A 23,696-nucleotide genomic window follows, 5' to 3' on the forward strand; every position below is an offset into this window, starting at 1 on the left:
TGTTAAGCCAAATGTCAGATGAGAGAAATAAATCATGCTCTGCATTCAGCTAAAATGGTTTTTGGTCCCATAATGGAAACCACTATGAAAGATTCAGGTTTTGATCCCAATTATCTGGCAGGATTTGAGAAAAACGGCTCTAAAGTTGTGGGCCATCACTTGCAGGGGATCATGAAGTCCATTTGACTTAAAACACATCAAAATGCGGATACTATCGTTATTAATCTTCTTATTAAACCCTGAATGCCACACTTTTGTGTTTCAATCAACTCTGCAAATCCTGCCTGGGGCTTTAGTACATTCATCTCTCAGAGCGGACAGAGAGAGAGAAGTGATAGAGTGAGAGTGATGTACAAAGATACAAAGAAAGAAATCCTCTGCAATATTAACAGATATTTACTGATATCAGAGGTTATAATGCTTTTATTCCGATCTTTTCTTGTTTGATGCAAATGTTTTCATTACAAATTCAATTACCTGCAGAATAATTACAGTGAACAACTGAACGCAAAACTGTATTATTTCTGTCACTGAACTTTCACTTTAAAATGACACACTCATTGAGCCGCACAAACTCCACAAGTTTAGGTCAAACCTGGTGATCATGTTGTGCAGCATGATTTGAGAGGATTCAATCTGACCTCATTGTCCAAAATGTACTTGTTTGATAAGTGGACTAGAAGATTTGTAATATAGTTTACGTCATTGTGCTGCTGCCAAAATCATAAAACCTTGTTTAAAATCAGATGTGAAGCTCGCACACCCTAAAAATGATACTTATAGAATTAACTACAGCAATAACTATATTTATTAATGGAAAATAACATTCTCTACTATAAGAGGTTTAAATGCACATTAAAACAGATTCTGATTTGCAGTCTATGTTTATACTGTTCATCAGCTTCAAAAAACAAAAATCATAAAAGTGATTACAATCGTATTGTTCTACTGTGCCATTATCATTACATCTGTAGTGTGGACTCTGCCATTCTGTTAACCTGAAACTTATTATCTTTATAGTTATCATTACAGCACACAGCCTTTAGACTATACAGAATCCCGCATTTTCTGTGTAGTCTCCAGACATTTGGATGCAATAAAGACTTTCACCTAGATGATTCTTGAGTATTCACCAGTAAAACACTCCATCACTACTCTCTCTCCACCCAAATGTTTCATAAACTCTCATAACTGTGAGCTAACGTGTTGAAAAGGGTCATTCGAAGCATCCTGTCCGACTTCTGCTGTATTTCTAGTATAACACCACTCATTTTACAAACAACAAACGGATCTCCGCCCCCTCATCAGTCACGCTGCTCTTCGCCAGCGGGGGCCCAATGAGCACAAACCATCCAAAGGGAACCTAAACAAAAGTGGCACAATGGGCGCCTGCAGAGCTGAGCTGCGGCAGTTAGGACGGTTCCCCACCTCCCCTTATCCCTCCACACTATCCCAACCGTGTCCGTTTCACAGCAGCTTTATCATGCTAATAGAATTGAGTCTACAAATACAAAAAGACTTAATTTGTGATTATCTTTCAGCAGCACTGTCTTGTGTTTGTTTGTGTGCCAGAGTGTGCTCTTGTGGCCTCAGCCACAGTATCTTATTACATTTTTTCATTCTCTTTTTACTTTACCCAATCAAAGAGAAGAGATTAGACGTCTAATATCTTAGAAAAGGCGGGTGCTACAACCTCCCCGACATCAAAAGCTTAGAAAAAAGCTCGTCCTTGTCCTCGACTAGGAGGTGAGTCTTGTCCGAAACAGTGCTGAATCAGTCCAGATGTGTTCCTACTTTAAAAAAAGGGCTTGTTGTGACTTACTGTAGAATAAGCAAGTCTGCAGGATTTTTTTTTTTTTTTTTTTGGAGCTAAATAAGTCTTTAAGTTAAGCTCGGCAAGTTTTAGAGGTTATTGTAAGCTCTGGTTTCAGGGACACATTAGGAACTCGCACGAAGGCCAGCACTCATTATCCAAACCAACGTATAATCCACAAGCTTTTATGTACAGCTCCTTTTCTTGTATACTGCGAGATTAAGAGCACAATTATCCGGGCTTAGGTCCAGCAACATCCACAAACACATCCACTGACCTTATTCAATCTCTTAACCTTCTGCACTGCTACTAATACCCAGCCTAAGAGCACAAGTCCTGTCCTTTAAAGAATTAACTGCGCCATTATGTTGAGTAATCTCGCCTGTGTCTACGACATGAAGATCCAGAAAGCAAGTTGGACAACAGGGGGTCTGTTTACCAAGCCATATAGGGTTCAGATAAAATAATAACGCAAAGTCTTTAATCCGTTTCCATGGTCTGCAAAAAAAATAAAAAATGGAGGCATGTATATTTATGGAAGTCAATCCCTGTTCTGTGAAATGGTTAATGTATGCATTAAGTGGTCTGGGTGAATGGAGGAGGGTCTCACCGAAGCCAGGGCTTTTCCCAGTGCGTCTCCAGTCTGAGAGCTTCCAGTGGCGTTCCCTCGGTTGGCAGCAGCTATACAAAGACCACACAGAGATAGAGCATTCACATCAGAACAGAGTCGACACAGGCATTAGTGTCATGTATATATTATTGCTGAACAGCAGCTGGTACTAGATGTGTTAACTGATCAAACTGGTCATGATAAATACATAAACCTTCAAATATTCTCTGATATTTTGACCAAACTTTATGATAATACACTCTATTAACTAAAGCATTTAGCTCAAACTACTAATTTGCTGCTTAATTATATTTATTAAGGTAGTAATTGGGATTGGGTAGGATTAGGGATAATATCATACTACACAAGTACTAATAAAAAAGCCAAAATCTTTATAATAGGCAGTTAATAAGCAAGTAATTAGGTAACACTTGATGGTCCATTTGAGTATTAGTAGGCTGTCTGCTTAGAATCTTTTGATACTGTTCCTAGAACAGACATTTAACTGACTATAAGAAACTTTGCAAGTACATGTGTTTGCAACTTACACTAACCCCAACCCCAACCTAACAGTCTACTTATAATCTAAAGAGAATTAGTTGGCATGTAGATGCAATGTAATGCAAGTTCAACAAACAGACCATCAAAATAAAGTGTGAACAGCAGTTAACAGTGGAAATTGTTTTCTAAACTAAAATGTTACCAATATTTTAATAACTGATGTATTATGTACATATTTTTATATGGCAAAACTAAATAAATGGAAAAGTTAACACTTATTCCATATAAAGGAACACATATTTAATAATAACTAGCGGTTTTCTCATAAATAAACTCCAAATTACTGCAAACTGAATGCAAGCAGGAGAAGTTGAAGGTCAGCACTAGAAGCAGTTATGTTTAGGTATTAATATACATGTTAATAAGCAGCTAGTTACATATACGGTGATCCCTCGCTATAACGCAGTTCAGTTTTCGCTTCCTCTCAGTTTTTTTGTGTGAGCAATTTGACATGCTTTTTTTCTACAGTGCACTGTGTTCTACATACTGAATAGCGCATTGTTTTCTGCGTCCTGACTGGCTTTAGACAATTGCCAATCAATCTCCTCTGTGCCGTGTCCTCTGTACAGTGTTTGCAAGTTTTCTCCCCACAATGTCGACGGAATGCTCTGCACAAAACGTTAAAGTCACCTGCGGTAGCACCCAAAAGGCAGATGATGATGCTAACCATTGCACAAAAAATTGAACTTCTGGATATGCTAAAGGAAGGTAGAAGTTACACGGCTGTAGGGCGTCATTAAGGAATAAATAAATGAAGATCAAATAGTTTTGATCTTTGATATCATTTTATAACACTGGACTTACTTTTCTACGAAGGATAGGACTTTGAGAATGTTTAAACAAGAGAGAAACATGTGAAAATGTTACTGTCTGTCTGAGAAAATAGTGTATTAAGTGTGTAATAAAACATCTATAATAATACTTGTGAAAAATAAAGCTGACTATTTTGCGGATTTCGCCTATATTAAATATATATATATATATATATATATAATACAATAGCTTGAATGTTTTAAAATTGTATTCATTCCTATCATAGAGTGATTAGACAAGTCTAAAGTTTCACATGATCTTTCAGAAATCATTGTAATATGATGATTTTGTATTCAAGAAACCTTCCCAAAAATGCTTCCGTAATAATCTGATCCCAATCTTTGGAACAATAAAGTACATGCTGACTTAGTCAAGCACAGATTTGTGTGTGACCATACAACGACTAACAAATGAACATGAAGACTATAAATGTGACGTGTGTGGGACAGCATACCCATAACCCCCTCTGTGGTGTTGACAGGCGGGGTGTGAGATGCGGTGACGAAGGGTGAGGTGCTGGCACTGCTGCGGTGGAAGCTGGACATGGGTGGCAGACTAGCGTTGATGTCTGTGGGCGACACCGAGTGTGGCGGATAGTTCTGTCACACACAGAGAGAACATGGGAAACGTTTTAGTTTTATAAACAGTTGCACGACATGAGAGGTTTGTTTTTGATCTGATCCCGCAGAGCTGGGGATTCGCTGCGTTCTCACCAGGCGGTCGTGTGAGTGTAGGTTGCTGTAGTTTCCAGACTGTGGCATGTGAGATGAAGATCCTCCCAGCATTCCCCCATAGCCTGGCTGACTGATCCCATTGGACAAGTTCCACTGGTCAGAGGAATTGTGGGTCCCATCTGCAAGTAAATTTCAACAGTAAACATGGGAAATACTTTTGTTTCCAGCTTTGAAGATGTGGTGAATTGTATGTATTTTAGCTTCATTACTGCACTTAAGCACATCTTTTAAGATTCTGTATTTAATTAGAGTATATTTATTTCAGAAAACTTATATTCTACTTTACTACATTCAAAAACAAAATATTCAACTTTTTTTCTCAATTACATGCACAATAGCATAATAAAACATCATTTTCAAAGGAAGCCATTGGAGTGGAGAGATGGGATAGTGGCATTTAATATGTGAGAAAGCTGAGTTTTAGCAGTTAACTCGTTAAATTGGTTCACAAACGGTACTGAACAGTCTCTGGTAAACAATTCATTGATTCAAATGATCCGTTCAGAGTGACTTTCTAGTAAACAACTCACTGATTCAAATTATTCATTCAGAGTGAGTCCCCATCAAACAACTCATAGGACTTCATACTTCTACTGAAGTAATATTTTATTAGGGTATCTGTAATTTTATTCAAGTGCCAAATTTGTGTTCTCCGTCCACCACTGCTTCAAAGTAAGTTAGTTTCTAAACACTGGAAAGCAAGATTTAAACTGCGAACGGACCAATGTGACATTAAGGAGATCAACAATGCTGATAAAGAAGGAAAAACACACTGCATGGTTTGACAAGTGAGCAGAAGCCTGACCCCCACACTCCTCATTTTGGATAGAGGATGTCAAACAGACCAGCCTCTCTTTAAGTCTGCTTTTACACTGGAGTCTGAGCCAAGCGTGGAGCACAGCTGAGATAACATTCAGCCAGCCGCAGCTCGCTAGCTTCCGCCTCAACTTTTAAAGTAGAAATTCCTCACAGACTGAAACACACGGCTCAAAAATGGCAGTTTAATTTTTATCAGCCCTGATTGGCTAAACTGGAATATGTGTGGTAGGTTTACTATCTATGTCTTTGAAGCCAAAAGCGTGATAGACGTTGACTGAAAAGTAAAGGGAAGCAGGGAAAAAAGGGTAGAAAGAATGGTTTAGGATAAGAAATACCAGGAAGTGTGTGTTCAAGGTTAAAAATGTTATGACTACAGAAAATATAACTAAGGCAGGAAGACGATTCCCTGTTTTTCTGTAACATCCTGGAAACTAGTCAAAAATTATTTAGCTTTTATTGGGTTTATTAAGCCTTCAACCTGACTAATGCAATTGCATGTAGCAAAAAAAAAAATAATTACAATTTCATGTGTGCCGTTAGGAAATATTTCAGGACTCACATCAGTGTTAGAGTTTGTGTATCATCCAGTAGTTGTCTCAGCATTTGGTTAAACATTAAGTGGAGCTAATTCACATTATTCATAGCATGTTAGACCTCCACTGAAATTCTGAAGGGTGGAACCCTTCAAGTAAGTACTTTCCAATCCTATCAAGTCATGCAAAGAAAGCTGTGAGTAATAATGAAGGAATACAATATGAGAATTTAATCATTTTAAAAATAATTCATAAAATTCTTAAGATAACTATATTAAGTCACTAAGTGTCATAAATAGATTTTTAAGTCACACTATGTGACTTAACCCACTGTTTAATTTTTTCACTAATTTCTGTTTAACGGAGAGAAGATTTTTTCAACACGTTTCTAAACATAATAGTTTTAATAACTCAATTCTAATAACTGATTTATTTTATCTTTACCATGATGACGATAAACAATATTTTACTAGATCTTTTTCAAGACACTTCTATACAGCTTTAAGTGACATTTGAAGGCTTAACTAGGTTAATTAGGTTAACTAGGCAGGTTAGGGTAATTAGGCAAGTTATTGTACACAATGGTTTGTTCTGTAGACAATCAAAAAAAAAATGGGTTAAAAGAAATTTAAAACAGCTTTTATTCTTGCCGAAATAAAACAGAAAAAAAAAATATTATCAGACAAACTGTGAAACTTTCATTGCTCTGTTAAGCATAATTTAGGAAATATAAAAAAATGAAAAGGGGGGCTAATAATTCTGACTTTAACTGTATATTAGTTCACTGGACATAAAATTCCTTAAATGTAGTATATTCAGAACCAAAAAAAAAAAAAAAAAAATTCATACTGGCTAAAAGCTAAATTGTGAAGCACACTTTTATATGTTTATGTGTGCTTTGTGCATGTTTTGCTTGCTGGACATTTATTGCACTACATATAACAGCACGATTCAAACTACTGTTTAATATTAATTTGATCCACATCAAATGTAGCACCTACTAAACTATGCACAATTTGAATGTACTTACTGTCATGATGGTGCAAGTGTTAACTACATTAAATAAATCTATATATTTAAGTGCAGCTCACTGAATAACACAACTAGTTTGACAGCAAGATTTTTGATTGCACCATTTTTGCCCCCTCTTCATAACAGGCTATATAACTGCCACAATGATCCAAGAGCAAAATATACAATAGATATGTATAATAGAAAGCATTTTAATGCAAATAAAAAGTTTGAAATAACTTTTGTGAAAATCAAATATGTTTATCAAAATATAGTTCCACTGTCATTTAGCATAACAGACGGAAACATGCATACTCTGGCCTGTATTTATGAAATACATATTAAAGAATAATTGATCATTCCAATATATTTGTTTTACATATAAAATGGTTAAAATTACATATAGTTTTGTATGAACAAGTGGTTTGTAGGAAAGTTGGGAAATTTAAAGACCAAAAAATACTACAAAGTATACAAATATAAACTATACAGTATAAAAATCTCAAATGAAAATGTATCAGTATTTTGGAGCTACACTGTGAGCCTTAAATATATTCTGTAAATACAGTAGGCCATTACATGATTCTTGTTCGAAATATGACCGACAAGAATTATTTTGTATTGCGTTATACTGACTAAACAACATTTCCTTATTATTTTGCTTATAAATTTTGCTTATAATGCATGACTAAAAACAATGTAAAGCTGTATAAAATGTTTAGTGTAAAACCTCATTACTGATCCATGTGTTTGGTCAAGCAGTTCATATCTACAGCACATCTGTATAATCAAGATGAGAGTTTCAAAACGCAAAAAAACACAACCAAAATCAAAGAAAAAGTGCTCAGGGGTAGCTTAAATAATGTGTCAGTGCTCTTTTAGTAAGGGATTCATCATAATAAACAGCAAAAATAAGTCTTTAATCTTATTCTTAAAATGCCTTTTTTGACATGGCTATTCCTTAAAACTGCGCCTACGCATTTTGGCAAACACTTGTCTTTATCAGGGTAACAGTGACCATGCGTGTCTGGAGTTTCTTTTCAACATTATGATCTCATGACTATTAAAATATCTAAACAATATTAAAATTTTAAAAATAAGAATAAAAAAGATGATGTTATTTAAGAAATGTTGCATAACGCATGATCTTTTTTTTCCATTAAGAGTTTTTTCCATTCTGAAATGCTGAATTAATAACAATTAAGTTGACCTTGTGTTCAATATATTATTTTAGTATTGTTTAGATATTCTAATGAGTCATGAGATCATAGTGTTCAAAAGAAACTCCAGATGCACATTGTCTTCACTACCCTGACGATGGCAGTTATTTGCCGAAATGCAGTTTTAAGTAATAGCCATGTCAATAAAGGCTTTTTAATATTTTTTTTCACATTTTTGAGTGCCTCGGACTGACTTTTGCTGTTTACAAAAAAACACAACCTTTCAAAGAAAGTCAACACCCCCCACCCTCCAAAAAATATGACAATCAAACAAAGAATTAAATATAAATGAATAAAATGCTGATGACTGACCAAAGAAAGTGCTTGCGAACATACTGCCGGGGGGTTTTGGAGACGGATAAGACGGAGAGTCTCTGTTGAAGTCCTCTGAGCTGGGAGATGGTGCATACACCTGCAGACACACATAAATAAAAAAAAGTATTACTACTGAGAACCGACAGGTGTTTCTGTACCAAATATAAACCACAGCGACCATCGTCATTAAGCTATCCTCATACCCCTCGGTCTAACACACACATACCATGAAACCTGACTGCATAATAGAGCACAAACAACACAACGCAACACACATGGCAAATTACAAAGTCTTTGATGAAGCAGATGGCTAATTTAGAAGTCGTATAATAAGAAAGCGGAGGATTATCTGCGACATAGAGTGTGTGCGCTTCGGTGCTTAATTGTAGTATAATGATGACGACATGCAGGAACAAAGCATCGAAACAAATGGATTAATAAGCAAGAGCGTTGGGGGTGCATGTGTTTGTGTTTCTGCATGTGTATTTTAGGAGCTTTGGGGTTGGATGGGGTCGGGCCAGCAGAGCAGTGGTTACAGCTGCAGAAATGCCCATTTCAGTAGAGGAGGATCAAAGGCATGAGGCTACGGCCCAGTAATGTGGCTCTCTCAGTTCATCTGCTCCAGATGGGACAAAACCTCTCAAAGGGAGAGAAAGAGAGAGAGAGAAAGAGAGAGAGAGAGCACTGGCCTGTGTGACGAGAAAGAGGACTCTAGTTAAACATGTTAAATAGAGTCTCGCTCATTATCCGTCATTAGGTGGGACAGACTCACTCGGATCCTCATTTTCAGGTGTCCCTGTCACCTGCTGCTTGCATTCCTCACATCGTGGATTGACTGCACTGTCACGTCTCAAAGAACCAATCACTGTAACGCAGAGCAGATGTGCAGCTCAATGTGTTTCACATTACTGCGAGTTAAACACAAGCTCTCTCTCCCTCTCTCAACATCACAGCAGCGCTTATTCTTGAAATAAAATCACTCCACATGATATAATGTTAACACTGAGCGAAAGGCTAGATCCTTTATATACAAGCAAAGAGTTATACAAAGATTTAGATTTATAAATCAGATCCTTAAATCTTTGTTTTATATTCGCTGTCTAAAATGACATTATTTTGTGACAACATTACTAAAAAGCTTATGGCATAATTTGCTTCAACTCTTGTGTTTTGCTGTGAAAATACACACAAATCTTGATAAAACATTTACATGATGTGATTTCATTGACCACTGGACTGAAAATATGTGCACTTGTAATTATTTAAAGTGACACAATAAATTATAAAAACGTTACGTTTTTGCTTATTTTGCTTATAAATTTTTATTTGATTAAAAACATACTATCAGAATCAAATAATAACTTATTTATTTGCTTTAATATTAATTCCAGTCACACTTTACAATACTTGTGATTTATGGTAAAAGTACAGGACTTAATACATATGAAAAATCTGAAAATATAAAGTGTAAGACTGATTGATTTAAAAAAAATATTCAAAATTAAACTTTGTGAATACTGAATCATCTTTATTCGTTTATTCTCATTTAACATGTTTTCTAGTTTACAATAAAAAACCAAAACTAAGTGTAGTATTGCAACAGGATTATGTTTATTTGATTTTTTTTGTAAATCAACAATGCGGTGTGTGTAAACCATTACTTTAAACAGTCAAAACATGGTCAACCATTTGCTAGCGTGGGCAGTTAAAGGGTTAATAAACTGTTAATTAAATAATTAATGATGTATAAAGTGTAATAGTGTAATAAGTATAAAGTGTAATAGTGGCCAAATAACAGAAATGCAAAAATATCGCAATATTTCATTTGTAGCTATATAACTTAGCAAGATATCTTAATTATTATTATTATTAATGTCAAAAGTTGTCCCAAAAATGAGCTACATGAGCAGATATGTTATCATTCACTAACACCAACAACCTTACCTAAAGGGACTTTATTATTATTATAAAACGTCACCAATCAAATTGAAATATACTAACTTAATTACAACTAATAAATGAGTATGTAAAACACTGCCAGTTACTGAATTAATTATAATTGAATATTAATTTGATGTCATTTCCATTTTCGTTTCCCTCTGCTCATTAATATTTCAGATGCCCGCTAAATATCCCCTTCATCACACACAAACACACGGCTGCGGCATGTCATGACACACTCTGCATTACGATCAACATCTAAAGCCTTTCAGTCAGCTTAGCCAGCTGTGTGCGGCCGGGCACCTTGCTGAGGCGGCAGGACGGGCACATGTGATTGGCAGTGAGTGTGTTCATAAGCTGCGGCAGCTCCCGTGGGTGAGCAGGCGCACACATGTGACCCGGGCGCTGGAAGTCCCCTGGTGATCCCAGGTTGGGGCGGCGCGAGAGAGGGGCCTTTGTCTCCGCCTCATGGCTCAATGGGCAGCATATGGCAGTGGATAATGCTAATTGTCCGCTTTACCCCGAGCTAACCAGCCGACCCGTTAATAAACCTTCCTAAACACCGGCGCCCCACTCCTCCACCACCAGGATGGAGAATGAAAGCAGGCATGAGAGAAAGAGCAAAGGAAACGCTTCCTTTGACCAGGGCTTTAATTAGGAAGCTGTCAGTTATTCACCACCCTCTGATCTAAACACCCACGTTTAAAAGATTAATTTTTTGCCCTCTCTGACTATTGTATATCAGACAATAATTTATGGGAAATATTTTGCGAAATTCTATCATTTCTTTCACTTATATTTAGAGCTTGTGTTTATGATGTGTATTTTATTTAGCTACTTAAATGTTTTCCAGGGTTGCAGGATATTGGAGAAAACGGACATTGCGATATGAAAATTATTTTATAAGATGACTCCATTTGGAAAGAATTCCTCATTTTAAATTGATTGGAATGATATGCATGTAATATACAAAAAACACACAAAACAAAATAAACAAAGATAAAAATGAAATAAACAACACTTTATGGTTTTCGGTTAGACATTACCAGTATTGAATAACACAAATTAGGTAATCGAATGCAAAAATGACACTGAATAGTCTTTATTCTATTGCATGAAATAATAATTAAACAATTAATCTTCACTAAAAGCAACAGACTTTATAATTTCTTGTGCCAAAATTGTTTAACTTGACTTGAAATCTAAAGTCACAGGACTTGAAAAAGCATCCAAAATAAAATAAACAGCCAAACAAGTCTCATTTTAATAGATTAAAGTTAAACTTTGCAATGCTCATTGCACAAATTGTATGTTCTATGTTTTCTGGTTAATTTTACAAGACATTCAAATAAATCAATCTTGTTTTCCATAGTAAAACCACCTGTATATTAACTGTAGTTATTATACGACTTCTAAATATTGACCTTTACACAAACGTTCTGTTTTTCTATACACTTTTCTAGGCCTGAAAATCATGATTTGAGACCGCAAAAATTATTAAAGCATTAGAACTTAAAACGTTGCACAAGTTTATTTTCGCCAATAATCAAAAACATTGTATGGCTCAAAGTTTTTTCATTATGCCAAAAATCATGAGAAGAGCCTAGTCAAGATTATGTTTTCCATAAATACATTTAATAAATGTCCTACTGTAAATATATCAAGTTAATTTTAATTACTAAGCACTTTATTTAGGCAACCTTTTTTATTGTTATAAACCCTCAGATTCCAAATTTTTCAAATAGCTGTATCTAGGTGAAACACTGTAATATCCTAAATGCGCATCAATGAAAAGTTCATTTATTCAGCTTCCATGTGATGTACAGTATGAATCTCAAATTAAAACAAAACAAAAAACAAATCTAGACCACAGTTTTTGTGGTCTAAGGTTACATTTTTAAAAGCCCCTGATATTTACATAACTGCAGCAACCCTGCTAATAGTTTCCAAAAACACAAATTTCATCTCAAGCTGTTATTAAAATGTAGTCACAAGGAAAAAGGCAATATAAAAAGTCTTTTTTCCCAGTTCCTGTGTGAGTAAATGGAGACGAAGGCTCACGCTGATGAGTGAAATGAGTTTTTCTCTCTTTTCTCGCCTGTCACACCTTCCTTTGATCTGAAAACCACATCCATCACAACAACACACGGAAAAACCACTAAACTGTCAACATATGGATAAGCCCAGCGACAACAGCGAGAGAGGCAGGGGATAGAGAGAGAGAAATGATTACAGAGGAAGAGAAAAAAAAAAGGCCGAACAACAGACTAACCCACAAGGACGGGCTCAGAGCAGAGGGACCGCGAGTGACAAGAAAATATCCTGCCTCTGCATGTCACTTGTTTGGAGTCGGATCGCGGCCCGAGGGCCTTCCTTTTCAACTCCCATCTAACACACTTATCAAGGCGAAAAGGCACGCTACTCGCACACAATGAGCCCCTATTGAACACAGCAGCTCTGTCCTGAAGGGACACGTTTTGACTTTTAAAGCCGAGTCTGTCTACAAAGAGCAGACGGTAAAAGTTTGGGACTTGAAAGCATTTCGTTCCTTACAGATACAGGTGGAAGCCTTTCGAGAGGAGAAAAACAACACGAGCGTCGGCTTTGAACAACTACAGACGAGCACGCTGACTCATTATGCAAAGTTTCTAGCAGAACAAAACCTTCAAAAAGGCTGAGTGTGAATCTGAAGAAAGAAAGAAAAAAAAGCAAAAGACCACATTAGACATCTTACACATAAAGCTACCGCCTTCGACAAACATTTATAATGCATACATGCAAGAACAGGAGAGAGGAAATAAAATACTTCACACGTCATAAACTGACCCAATCAAAGCCGGGGAGGCCGCTCATCCTCCAGGGCTCGGCTATAAAACTATTGGTACCAGCTTGACATTCAAACAAATCAATGTGACTTTTATCTTTGTTGATGCTCACAGCATCTGACATTTAATAAATAAATAATAGCTGTGTGCCAAGATATAAATAAAGCAACACAAGGAAGGGTTTATTGGGCATTTACCCACTGCTTTGGATCATAAAGCTCAACTCTGACCCGAGCGAGCCACATGCTCCTCATTTTCTCTTTCCTCCCAGCCTGCATTACGAGGCTGGAAATACTTAATATAAAAAGATCAAAGTCAGCTTTGTGGTGCAGGAACAAAGAGATCTGTCATAATGGCCTACGAGGAAAGCTAACTCTGGACTGTGTCAGATGACCTTAAAAGAAGTGAAAACACAAGCTCGCGTTCGTCTCTAGAAATCAGCCAGACTTTTAGGAAAGTTGTACAAACATTACAGATTGCTGCTGCCATTGTTAAAAGCTGAATTAATAATGTGAGCAACACAGAAATTTCATATTAGGCAGCTAACCGATCATTCTTGAATTCAGCAAACAGATGGAGAAATCTCCAGAGTCCTGCACAGACAGAGAGAAAGACATCAGGGAAATCTACTGGAAACTTTTTCCTCTCTACTGAAGTTGTGCGTTCAGTGCTTTGCATCGTCAGGGGAGCAGCGACTCACTTTTAAGGAAATAAGAACATTCTGCCCCCGCCAAACACATGTTTACTTGGCCATCTAATTAAAGACATGGAACAGACATTATTTAATATAGATAATTATAATATGCACTACAAACTAACTCTAAGCTGAACGATAATGATAAAAATCATTATTATTTCTACAAAATTCCTCTATTTATTGATATAAATATGCCCCCAAAATACTCAACTAAACCTTCCCACTTGTAGCTAATCAAGGTTAAACATACTTGAGTTTCTTATACTTTCTAATTACACTTTTTTATATGAATTAATCTGACTTAAGCACCCTAATTGAAGATTCATCAGATTTTGTTATCCTTTCAGAAACTTTAAGCCAAGTAAAGACAAACCCGCTCTTATCATATGGCACAAGAGCAGGTTCAAGTCGTCATATCCTCTTCCACATTCCTAATCACACCTATTAAATTTTGAAGTTAATTATCTAAACCATCTGACATCTTTCCCACAGAAGTTTGATCAGATTTTGCCATCTTGCCACATAACCTTTAAGTAAAGCCAAGTAACACCCACTCATGAGACACAAGCACAGGTTTCTCATAAGCCTAAAGGACCAATCTGATCATCCAGCACCTGACAAACGTTCAGCACACACACAAGCGAGCGAGTGTTCACACGGACAGCCACACGCAGACAGGCAAACAGGCATCGTGAGAGGCACACAGAAATCAAAGGGCCTTCGGTGGAGAGGTTTAGGAGTCCCATCAGGATTCCTGTAGAGAGAAGAATGCCTGGCTGATTAAAAACAGATGGAGGAACAGCGAAGCTCAATCTGCAAACAGGAAAGTCAAACCTCAACAGACAGACTCTCTTCCTTAATCACTCCCAGACTCCCACTTGTTATTATTGTGAGCCCATCAGAAAAGCGGTGAGCAACAAGCACAGCCAGCATCAACTACCAAGACCAAGTGTTCAAGACAAATAACCACTTTTCACCAAGGAAACAGTGACAGACTAGCAAATCTGCCAGTTTCTCATAAAAAAAGAGGTTTTGACATTTTGTTCAGCTCTTCACAACAGTTGAAATCTGAGTAATAACCCATACTAAATGGCAATCGAAAGTAAATGTTGACCCTGCTCAGGCTGAGGTAATGGAAACACTCAGCAGTCTCACACACACACACACACATAGGCAGAGCCTAGAGCAGCGAGACCCTCAACTCAGTTTCTACACGCTGAACAGACACGGCTCAGCACTCCATTTAAGCTGACAGCCCACCGCGCGCATGAAAAACATGTTTACTTACACACTTTTCCCCAAGGGACAGAAGGCACTCACCGATTTTCCGTTGTAGTAATACATGCTGCCCATTCCAGGCACGGGGTAGGCGCAATACATGATAAAAGCCTCAGCGATACTGAAAAAGACGTGGAGGCAGATACAGAGGATCACTTTTCACAAACCCGCTCCCTACTCATACATCCACCCGCTGCACAAGGGACTAATTCCTTCAGTGCTGGCCCCCTACACATGGATCTACTCACAGACAACTTATGCAAAGCAGGACCGTACCAACTCCGCCGGCACTGAAGGGAGGGGGGTGGCTTATGGGAGGAGGAGGAGGACGAGGACGGACCAATACCCAGAGCTCGCCTCCCCTAAAGCCTCATAAGTGCTGAGGCAAAGAGCGGAGGGGGGGAGAGATGGAGGATAAAAAAGCAAGGGAGGGGCGGAAAACAAATGAGTAAGTGGATTGACTTGTACTTAAAAAAAAAAAAAAAAAACAGACAGAAAGGAAATTAGAATGGTGGATATTTTCCGTGCGAAAAGGGGCCGAGCAAAACACTAAGACCACTGTTGTTTTCATTTACCTGTTGATTCGACTTGTCTTTCACAGAGTATCAGAAAATGAAATAAAACACTACAATGATGTGGTTTAGAGCGGCACACAAACACTGAAACAGAAACACACACTAGACTAAATCCTGAGCTGATTAATCTTTTGTTTAGTGATTATTGTTTTTTTTCTTTTATTGAAGGGTTGAATGGAGGTTATGGAGAGGATTTCTACAGTCAATAGCCTTGTGTATATATAAAACTAAAGTTTGAATGATAGCTGTATAACAGTAATACAGTAATATACTAAATGTATTATATGAAATAGTAATATATTTTCTAACTACTACAAGTACAACTACTAATAAATTTGAAACCTCAAAAAATACATCACAGATTCCAAATATTAAACAATTTTTTTTTATTAATTTAATAAAATTAAGTAGCACAGTTTTTTTCTTTTTTCTTTTTTGATTGGTAATAATATGCAGTGCTTCCTAGAACAACAAATCAGCAAATTGGAATGATTTTGAAGAATCGTGACATTAGCTATGTTTCTATCCATAGATGCAAATTAAATGTATGCACTAAACTGTATGCACTAAACTGTATGCACTAAACTGGAATATTTCATAAAAGACCCATTCAATGAGTCAAAGAAGACAAAACCGGATTAACTAGTGCAAACTATCAAAAGTAAAAATTGAATTTGCTGCGGTAAGAGAAGCTGCGTCAATCTTTATTTAATAAATAACTTGCGCCTCAGAAGACAATGCCAACACACAACATTGAACACGTAGTGACGCAAAGCACAGATGCTCTTGACAGTTCTGGAAGTAATTAATAATATAATAACAATAATACTGAAGTGATTAAGGCATTTTAGAATGGCCAAAACAACATTTCAGATGTTTTACAATGTGCTCAGCCTGCTAATTTGTCCATTCACACACATTATTATTATCCTATGAGCTCTTACAACAAAATCACAACTTTTTTTATGCACATTCTGAAATTTGTTTAGTAAAAGTGTTTCCATTGTAGTTCCTGCACATCTTTTCTTTTCGAATAAAAGTTTATCCTACTCAGTTATGCGCATATGTTTTTTTATGTTCACATAAATGCACATAAAAATAGGTGGATGAAAAAAAGCTAAAGAAAATTACAATAATAGCTGCAGAAATGTCAGCTTTGTCATAACGAGTACAAGTTTTTAAATATAGTAAAACATAAAACAGTTTTTAATATATCATTTCATATTTTGGTCATAAAAATGAACTTGCAAAAAGATTTTACTAACTCCATAGGTTATAAAAGTGATTTGTATTAATTGTAATTTTAATCTGCATTCTGAGACAATATTTTGAGACATTGAACTTCAAAATATTTGCATTACAAAAAGTTGTGGGCAACTATAAAAATGACTGCATACAGTTAAGCGGTTAAGAATGAGTTAATAACTAAAGTTGAATAAATAAAATGGCAACTACACTGTAAAAAAAAAAGCTGGGGTGCTGAAAAAAACCTGTAAAATAACGGCCATTATATTACAGAAATTTACTGTAAAATAACAGAGGTTGAAGTACAGAAATTTACCAGAAATTTAAATTGAAGGAAATTTCTGTAATTTAATGTCTGTTATTTTACTGTAAATTTCTATAATTTAACGGCAGTTATTTTACTTTTTTTTCCTGGCACCCCAGCTGTTGGAAATAAACTGTAGAATTACATATTTTTTTTACAGTGTAGTATCTTATAGTTCCAAGCTAGCATACTGTAATTACTTTTCTAAAAATTACATTTGGACACACAGACGGCACACAATTAGAATGACTTGTTTGGTTGGGACTTGGTGGAGATGCACATCAATGGATTTGCTCTTCAGTGTTTGGATTTTTAGCAGTGAAATTTAAACCACACTGAACTGAACTAAACTTCAACTCTGAAAAGTGGATTGACAGTTTTATTTTACTTCAACTTCTATATTAAGCTGCTTTGACACAATCTACATTGTAAAAGCGTTACAGAAATAAACATGAAGTGAATTGAACTTTCAGCACTGATAACATTAAGATTAGTGCATGCATTAAGTTTCAAGCAATGCACTTGTCTGCAAGAAGTCTAGTGGCGAATGTTGCGACCTGTGGCTGTTTTTTTAACATTTCCCCACAGTGGCGTGACAGCAAATACAGAGGGGGCTGTTGAACACATCCAACAGCTGCAGAGGGGCCGAACCTGACGTCAAGCTCCGAGAGCAATGACGCTCCACTTCCTCACACATCCCCTCCTCACACTCTCTTTGTACCCACTGCTCCCCTTTCTGGGCCTCCTGCCCATAGACCAAGGGGGCGGTAGGGTACACAACCCAAATAACAGGCGCGCTGGGGGTGGAAGAACAGAATGAAGGGAAGAAAGGGAAAATTAAGGGAAATGGGAGGGTGAAAGTGGAAGAGAGGCAAAAGCAACGGGCAACCCACAGTCATGGAGAATGAATGGACAGGGGTGCAAAAATAGACAGGGAGGCAGAGGTCGTCCACGTGCTGTGAACATGCTGACCTGTAGTGCCATCTGGGTCCTTTCATGTCTGTCACTGCAGGCTTCCCAGTCCAAACACAGTCCTCCATCGGCCCATTCACAACATTATTGTTACGAAAAGATGAAAGCCTTCCCAGAAAACGATACTTTATTATGCTTTCCCCTCTAATTCTATTATTATTTATGCTCTTTTCTTCTCCGAGTGAGGCTCTTTCAAATGTGTCCAAGGTGGTTGCAATCCACAGGCTGGTACCACTTTAAACCTGGAGCTGTTTCAAGTCAGTTCTTTAGGAGAGAGACGGCCGTGATGGAGGAATGCTCGAAGGCTCCATAAAGCAAATCCAGATAAAGAATGCACTGCTGGGAGGAAAAGAACAAGCAAAAAAAAAAATTCTAAAATAATGAAAAAGACAAATGAAAAGGGACAGAAATGAAATCACAAATCACGGACACATGTCCAGAGAGTTCTCAGCGCATGTTTGCTTTGTTCTCGCTAAACTTCCACACAGCTGCCATACATAACTTCATTACGGTCACCGCTGTGAAAATAACCAATCACGGCTGAGATTCGCTGGCCATTTATTTGAATAAGGTTGGTTAGATTGAGTTACCAACTAGGTACAATGCCGTCAAGTGAGGCGACTTTACCAGCAGAAAGTGCAAAAGGATATTTACAGAACTTTCAAATCTGTAGCTTGTTTGTGTGTTCTGTAAAAGGAGCTTTATTTCAAGTGTTCTTTCCAGTTTGGTTCACTTTCACTTAGTGACTTTCGAAATGCCGAAAATTCACATGCAAAAAACAATTGCTGGTCAGAATTTAATTATTTACATTTTCACTACGCATCAAGATGGACTGTCAAGTTTGATCTAAAGACTTTCAAGATGGCGTCACAATGGCGCAGTGGGTAGCACGATCGCCTCACAGCAAGAAAGTCGCAAGAAACCCCACCTGGGTCAACTGGCATTTCTCTATGGAGTCTGCATGTTTTCCTAGTGTTGGCGTACGTTTTGTCTGGGTCATCCAGTTTCCCCCACAGTACAAACACATATGGTAGAGGTGAACTGAATAAGCTAAATTAGCCGTAGTGTATGCGTGTGAAAGAATGTGTATGGGTGTTTCCCAGTGTTAGGTTGTGGCTGGAAGGGCAACCGCAGTGTAAAACATATGCTGGATAAGTTGGCGGTTCATTCCGCTGTGGCGACCCCTGATTAATAAAGGGACTAAGGCGAAAAGAAAATGAATTTCAAGATGGGAAGTTATATGAGTCATGTGATCCTACAGAAATCATCAGAATATCCTGATTTTGTGTTTAAATTAAAATGATTTTATTATATGTAACGGATAATGTACATCCATAATACACCATGACATGCTTATTAGCTGTTTTAGAAGACTAAAGGGTTTGATTCACCAAAAACTAACAATGGAAGACATTATCCTGCTTAATATATGGCTACTTGTTAAAAAACACAACTATAAGAAACAATATATATAGGATGCAATAACTTACTCCCGCTACAATTAAAATGACCAATTTAAAATTCAGTTTTAAAAGTAAATGGCCTAATAATGTTGACCTAAATTTTTTTTTAGAAAAAATTAGAAACTGTTTTTATTCTAGCTGAAATAAAACAAATAAGACTTTCTTCAGAAGAAAAAATATTATCAGACATACTATGAATATTTCCTTGCACTGTTAAACATCATTTGGAAATTCAAAGGGGGGCTATTAATTCCGACTTTAACTGTATATATATATTCATTTATGATTTAAGTGAGGTCATATATAACTACTAGAAAGTGCACTACACTGTGCTGAAGAGCTGCACCTGCAGTAGTCAGGACAGTGTTAATTCAACCCAGATCTTCAACACACCGTAGACACAGGAGGTCTGGGATTCACCTGTACTGATCGTGTGGATTAGGAAGTTTAAATGTAATAGGTGTTGCAGACAGTCTGTCCCACTAATCAATCTGCAAACGAGACACTTCCACATAAACATCCCCACACACATCCCACGTCTGCAAATTAGAAACATGCAGAATGCTCATCTCAGCCCATACAAGCTAATTTAACATCTTTGTGTTTCGATAAGGCCATTCATCACAACACATTAGGAGGAAAATCTCTCTCCACGGGTCTCGTGGGCTTATGAGCATTCTGTTATGTGCTTGTAATGATTAATGTTTCCCTGCCTGAGGACAGCGCCTAGACAAAACACACAGAGAAGACGGCACGAACATTATATTAGAATAACACCGGTATTTAGCGAGCCTCTCCTCCAGACATGATAAATCCGCCGGGGCCCTTTCATCAAGGTGCAGGAGAGAGCTTCAGCTTTTCAAGTAGTCTTGCGTGTCTGGGCCAACGCACTAGACAAGCAACAGAGCTTCATCCAATTACGGTGTATCTACCTGACATCAAGCAAGACGAAAGCGGCTCACCCACTTACCTGACTTGCACCAGCACCCATACAGCCCACACTGACACCTTCTCTACAGGTGACATCTGCTGTCTGCTGACCTACAACCAGTGCGTCTGGGGCTCACGTGAGGCCTGCGCTCCAGCCAGGTAATTCATGCTAGTGCAGCTCAGATTAGCTGCGCTTTAAACACATCGCATGTTAAGATAATCAGCTCTGACTGTTGACAGAGCACGCTCTTAAAGTGACCACTGCTGTGAGGCAGTACATTCACGCATAATACAAACAAATCTATTTACGGTGACTTGCGGTCTTAATGGGAGTCTAAATTACAGCGTATTTCTTGGCTGTACTCTCATGCGTAGATGAAAGCAGCGCATATCTGATGTTTGTGAGCTTCAGATTGAAGGTCTCTGAAGTCTGAGGTAGATTTGTGGCCTAAACAGATAAAAAGACTCGTTCTCTGATAAAGAGGTGCTCGCGTCTCTGTTCAGCATCAAACTCAAACCAGGAGCATCAATCTAATCACTTATCTGATGAGCTCATATCCTTTCAGATAGACACACATGAACACACATGTGCTTGCCTGTCGATTTCAGCGACAACATACTATAGCCTACATGTTTTTCATGTACAGCTAATTAAAATGACTACAAAGGTAGGTGTGCAAATTTATGAGGTTTTAATTGAAGTTAATAAAATAGATTACATATTGGATCTGTGCTACACTTAAAGTGTTAATAAATGCTACTGAAATGATGCCATATTAACATTAATTCATATATACAGTTAAGAGTTATGTTATAGTGTTGAATTAATCTATATGTTGTGTTTTAAGACTGTGTACTGTATTATCAGAAACTGTCCACAGCTTAGCCAACACGGTGGCTCAGTGGTTAGCACTATCACCAAACAGCAAGAATGTGGCTGGTTTGAGTCCCGGCTGGACCAGTTGTCATTTCAGTGTGGAGTTTGCATGTTCTCCCCGTGTTTGTGTGGGTTTCCTCCAGATGCTCTGGTTTTCCCTACAGTCTAAACACATGCGCTATAGGGGAAGTTGCCCATAGTGCATGGGTGTGTGTATGTGAATGAGTGTATGGGTGTATTCCAGTACTGGGTTGCAGCTGGAAGGGCATCCGCTGTGTAAAACATATGCTAGATAAGTTGACGTGGTATAAGTTGACGTGGTGACCCCTGATTAATAAAGGAACGAACCCAAAGAAAAATGAATGAATGAATGTCCATAGCTCATCATGATTTATTGGTGTGTTGCTGTTTATTGTTGCTTTTGAATCGCATTTTAATACACTTTTCTATGCTGACAAAATTTTGATGTTGAAATGTAGAATTACTATTTACGATGAAAAAAATGTATTGGCATTCAAGTAGTTAGAAAACTATTAGGTTTTCTGTGTAGTCATGATTATAGTATGCCATTTCAATATAATTGATATATTCAAATTGAATAAATGAAATTTAAATTTCAAATTGTGCTTCATACAGGTGAGTGGGCTTGACAAACCACCTGTAGAAACACTCTTTTCTCTTACGCACCTGACACTTTATCTAAACTCCATCTTACAAGAATGGAAAATGATGTTTACTACAAATGTACCACAATCATGTTGCATTGCTTGCTCCAACCTTAAATAACTCTTTTTCACAATATTCACCTTTAATGCCTCTCTTTTACAATATTCTGCAAAAAAATGTTCAGTGTTATGTAAAAGTACTTGTATGGCCTATCCTATGTGTATAGTTAAGTATCTTATGAGTACTGTATATTTAAATCTTATGTGTATAGTTAAGTATCTTAAGTACACTGTAAAACCACAGCATTTTACTCAAACCGTTTGAGGAAACTGATTGCAACAAACCATTTAAGTTCAAAAATTGATCCTAATGAGCACTGTGAACTTCAACCATTTGAGTAAAAGGACCAATTTGAGCACAGTAAAACCCAATAAATGAAGATAATTCAAACCAACTGAGTACTGTAAAAGCCAGTAAGTTAAGGCAACTCAAACCGTTTGAGGAAACCGATTGCTACAAATCATTTAAGTTCAAAAACGAATCTATATGAGCACTGTGAACTTACTCCATTTAAGTTGAAGTTATGAGGTATTTAATTAACTCATTATCTTCAACACTGAGTTCAAAATTTTTTCAAATGAGTAGAATTAACTTTCAGTCAATTTTGAGTTAACTACACTCATTTCATTTGATCAAGTTGCCTGTTGGGTTTTACAGTGGAGTACTGTATATGTTAGTTATGCATAGGTTTTTTTAAAATAGCTTTTATGCCTAGTGTTGTGTTTGTATTTATGATTAATTTATGTTGCACCTTTGTCCTGCGAGACATGACATTTCGTTCCTCTGTATGTCCACACATGTAGCTGAATGACACTAAACTTCGACTTGACTTGATATAATAAGGCTGCAAAATATATTGCTTCGGCATCGATATCGCAATGTGATCAATTGCAATAAAAACATCACGAGCACAGTCTGAATTTTAATTCATCATTTGCATGTGTTTTTGAGGTCTATGACTGTATTAGGAATTTTAAAAGCATTCATAAAAAAGCATTCACAACTTTAATGATTTTTCTTAAATGATTATTTCAACAACATAGACTATGCAGTATTATTTCACATTTAATTATTCAATTACTGTATACTGGAACACTGTTAGACTCCTCTGAAAACAATAAAACACTGTTTATTTCCTTTGCATCTTTTACCTTCATTGTATTTATCTATGCGTGTAGATAGTTCATCGTATTTTATTCAGATGCACTCCCCAGGACCACCCCAATCAATCTAAAATGATTAAGTCTTTACAAACAATAATATAAAAGTCATTATTTGTAAATCGGATTCATATCGCAACATATATAGCAGAATAACAAATGATCACAATGTTAGATTTTTCCAACATCGTGCAGCTCTAATATATAATTACAAATACACGCAATTCTAGTTTGGTAAAATAATATATACAAGTAAGAGACAGTTCTTATTCAT

The 23,696-nt window shown here is 36.9% G+C and overlaps 1 protein-coding gene across 20 annotated transcripts in view; it reads right to left on the minus strand.

Annotated features, from left to right (window-relative positions):
• Positions 1-23,696, minus strand: part of tcf12 (transcription factor 12) — a 192,666-nt gene that overhangs the window by 26,466 nt on the left and 142,504 nt on the right. For 8 of the 20 annotated variants that reach the window (XM_087259091.1, XM_087259090.1, XM_087259087.1 and 5 more), the window contains exons 9-12: positions 8,427-8,526; positions 4,511-4,650; positions 4,252-4,396; positions 2,424-2,494 (exon numbers count right to left, since the gene is read on the minus strand). In XM_087259091.1, coding sequence (XP_087115217.1) covers positions 2,424-2,494; positions 4,252-4,396; positions 4,511-4,650; positions 8,427-8,526 — 456 coding nt within the window. 20 annotated transcript variants of the gene reach the window in all.

The sequence above is a fragment of the Danio rerio genome, chromosome 7 (genome assembly GCF_052040795.2).
Source record: "Danio rerio strain M-AB ecotype USA chromosome 7, GRCz13ab, whole genome shotgun sequence".
NCBI classification, from domain to species: Eukaryota; Metazoa; Chordata; class Actinopteri; order Cypriniformes; family Danionidae; genus Danio; species Danio rerio.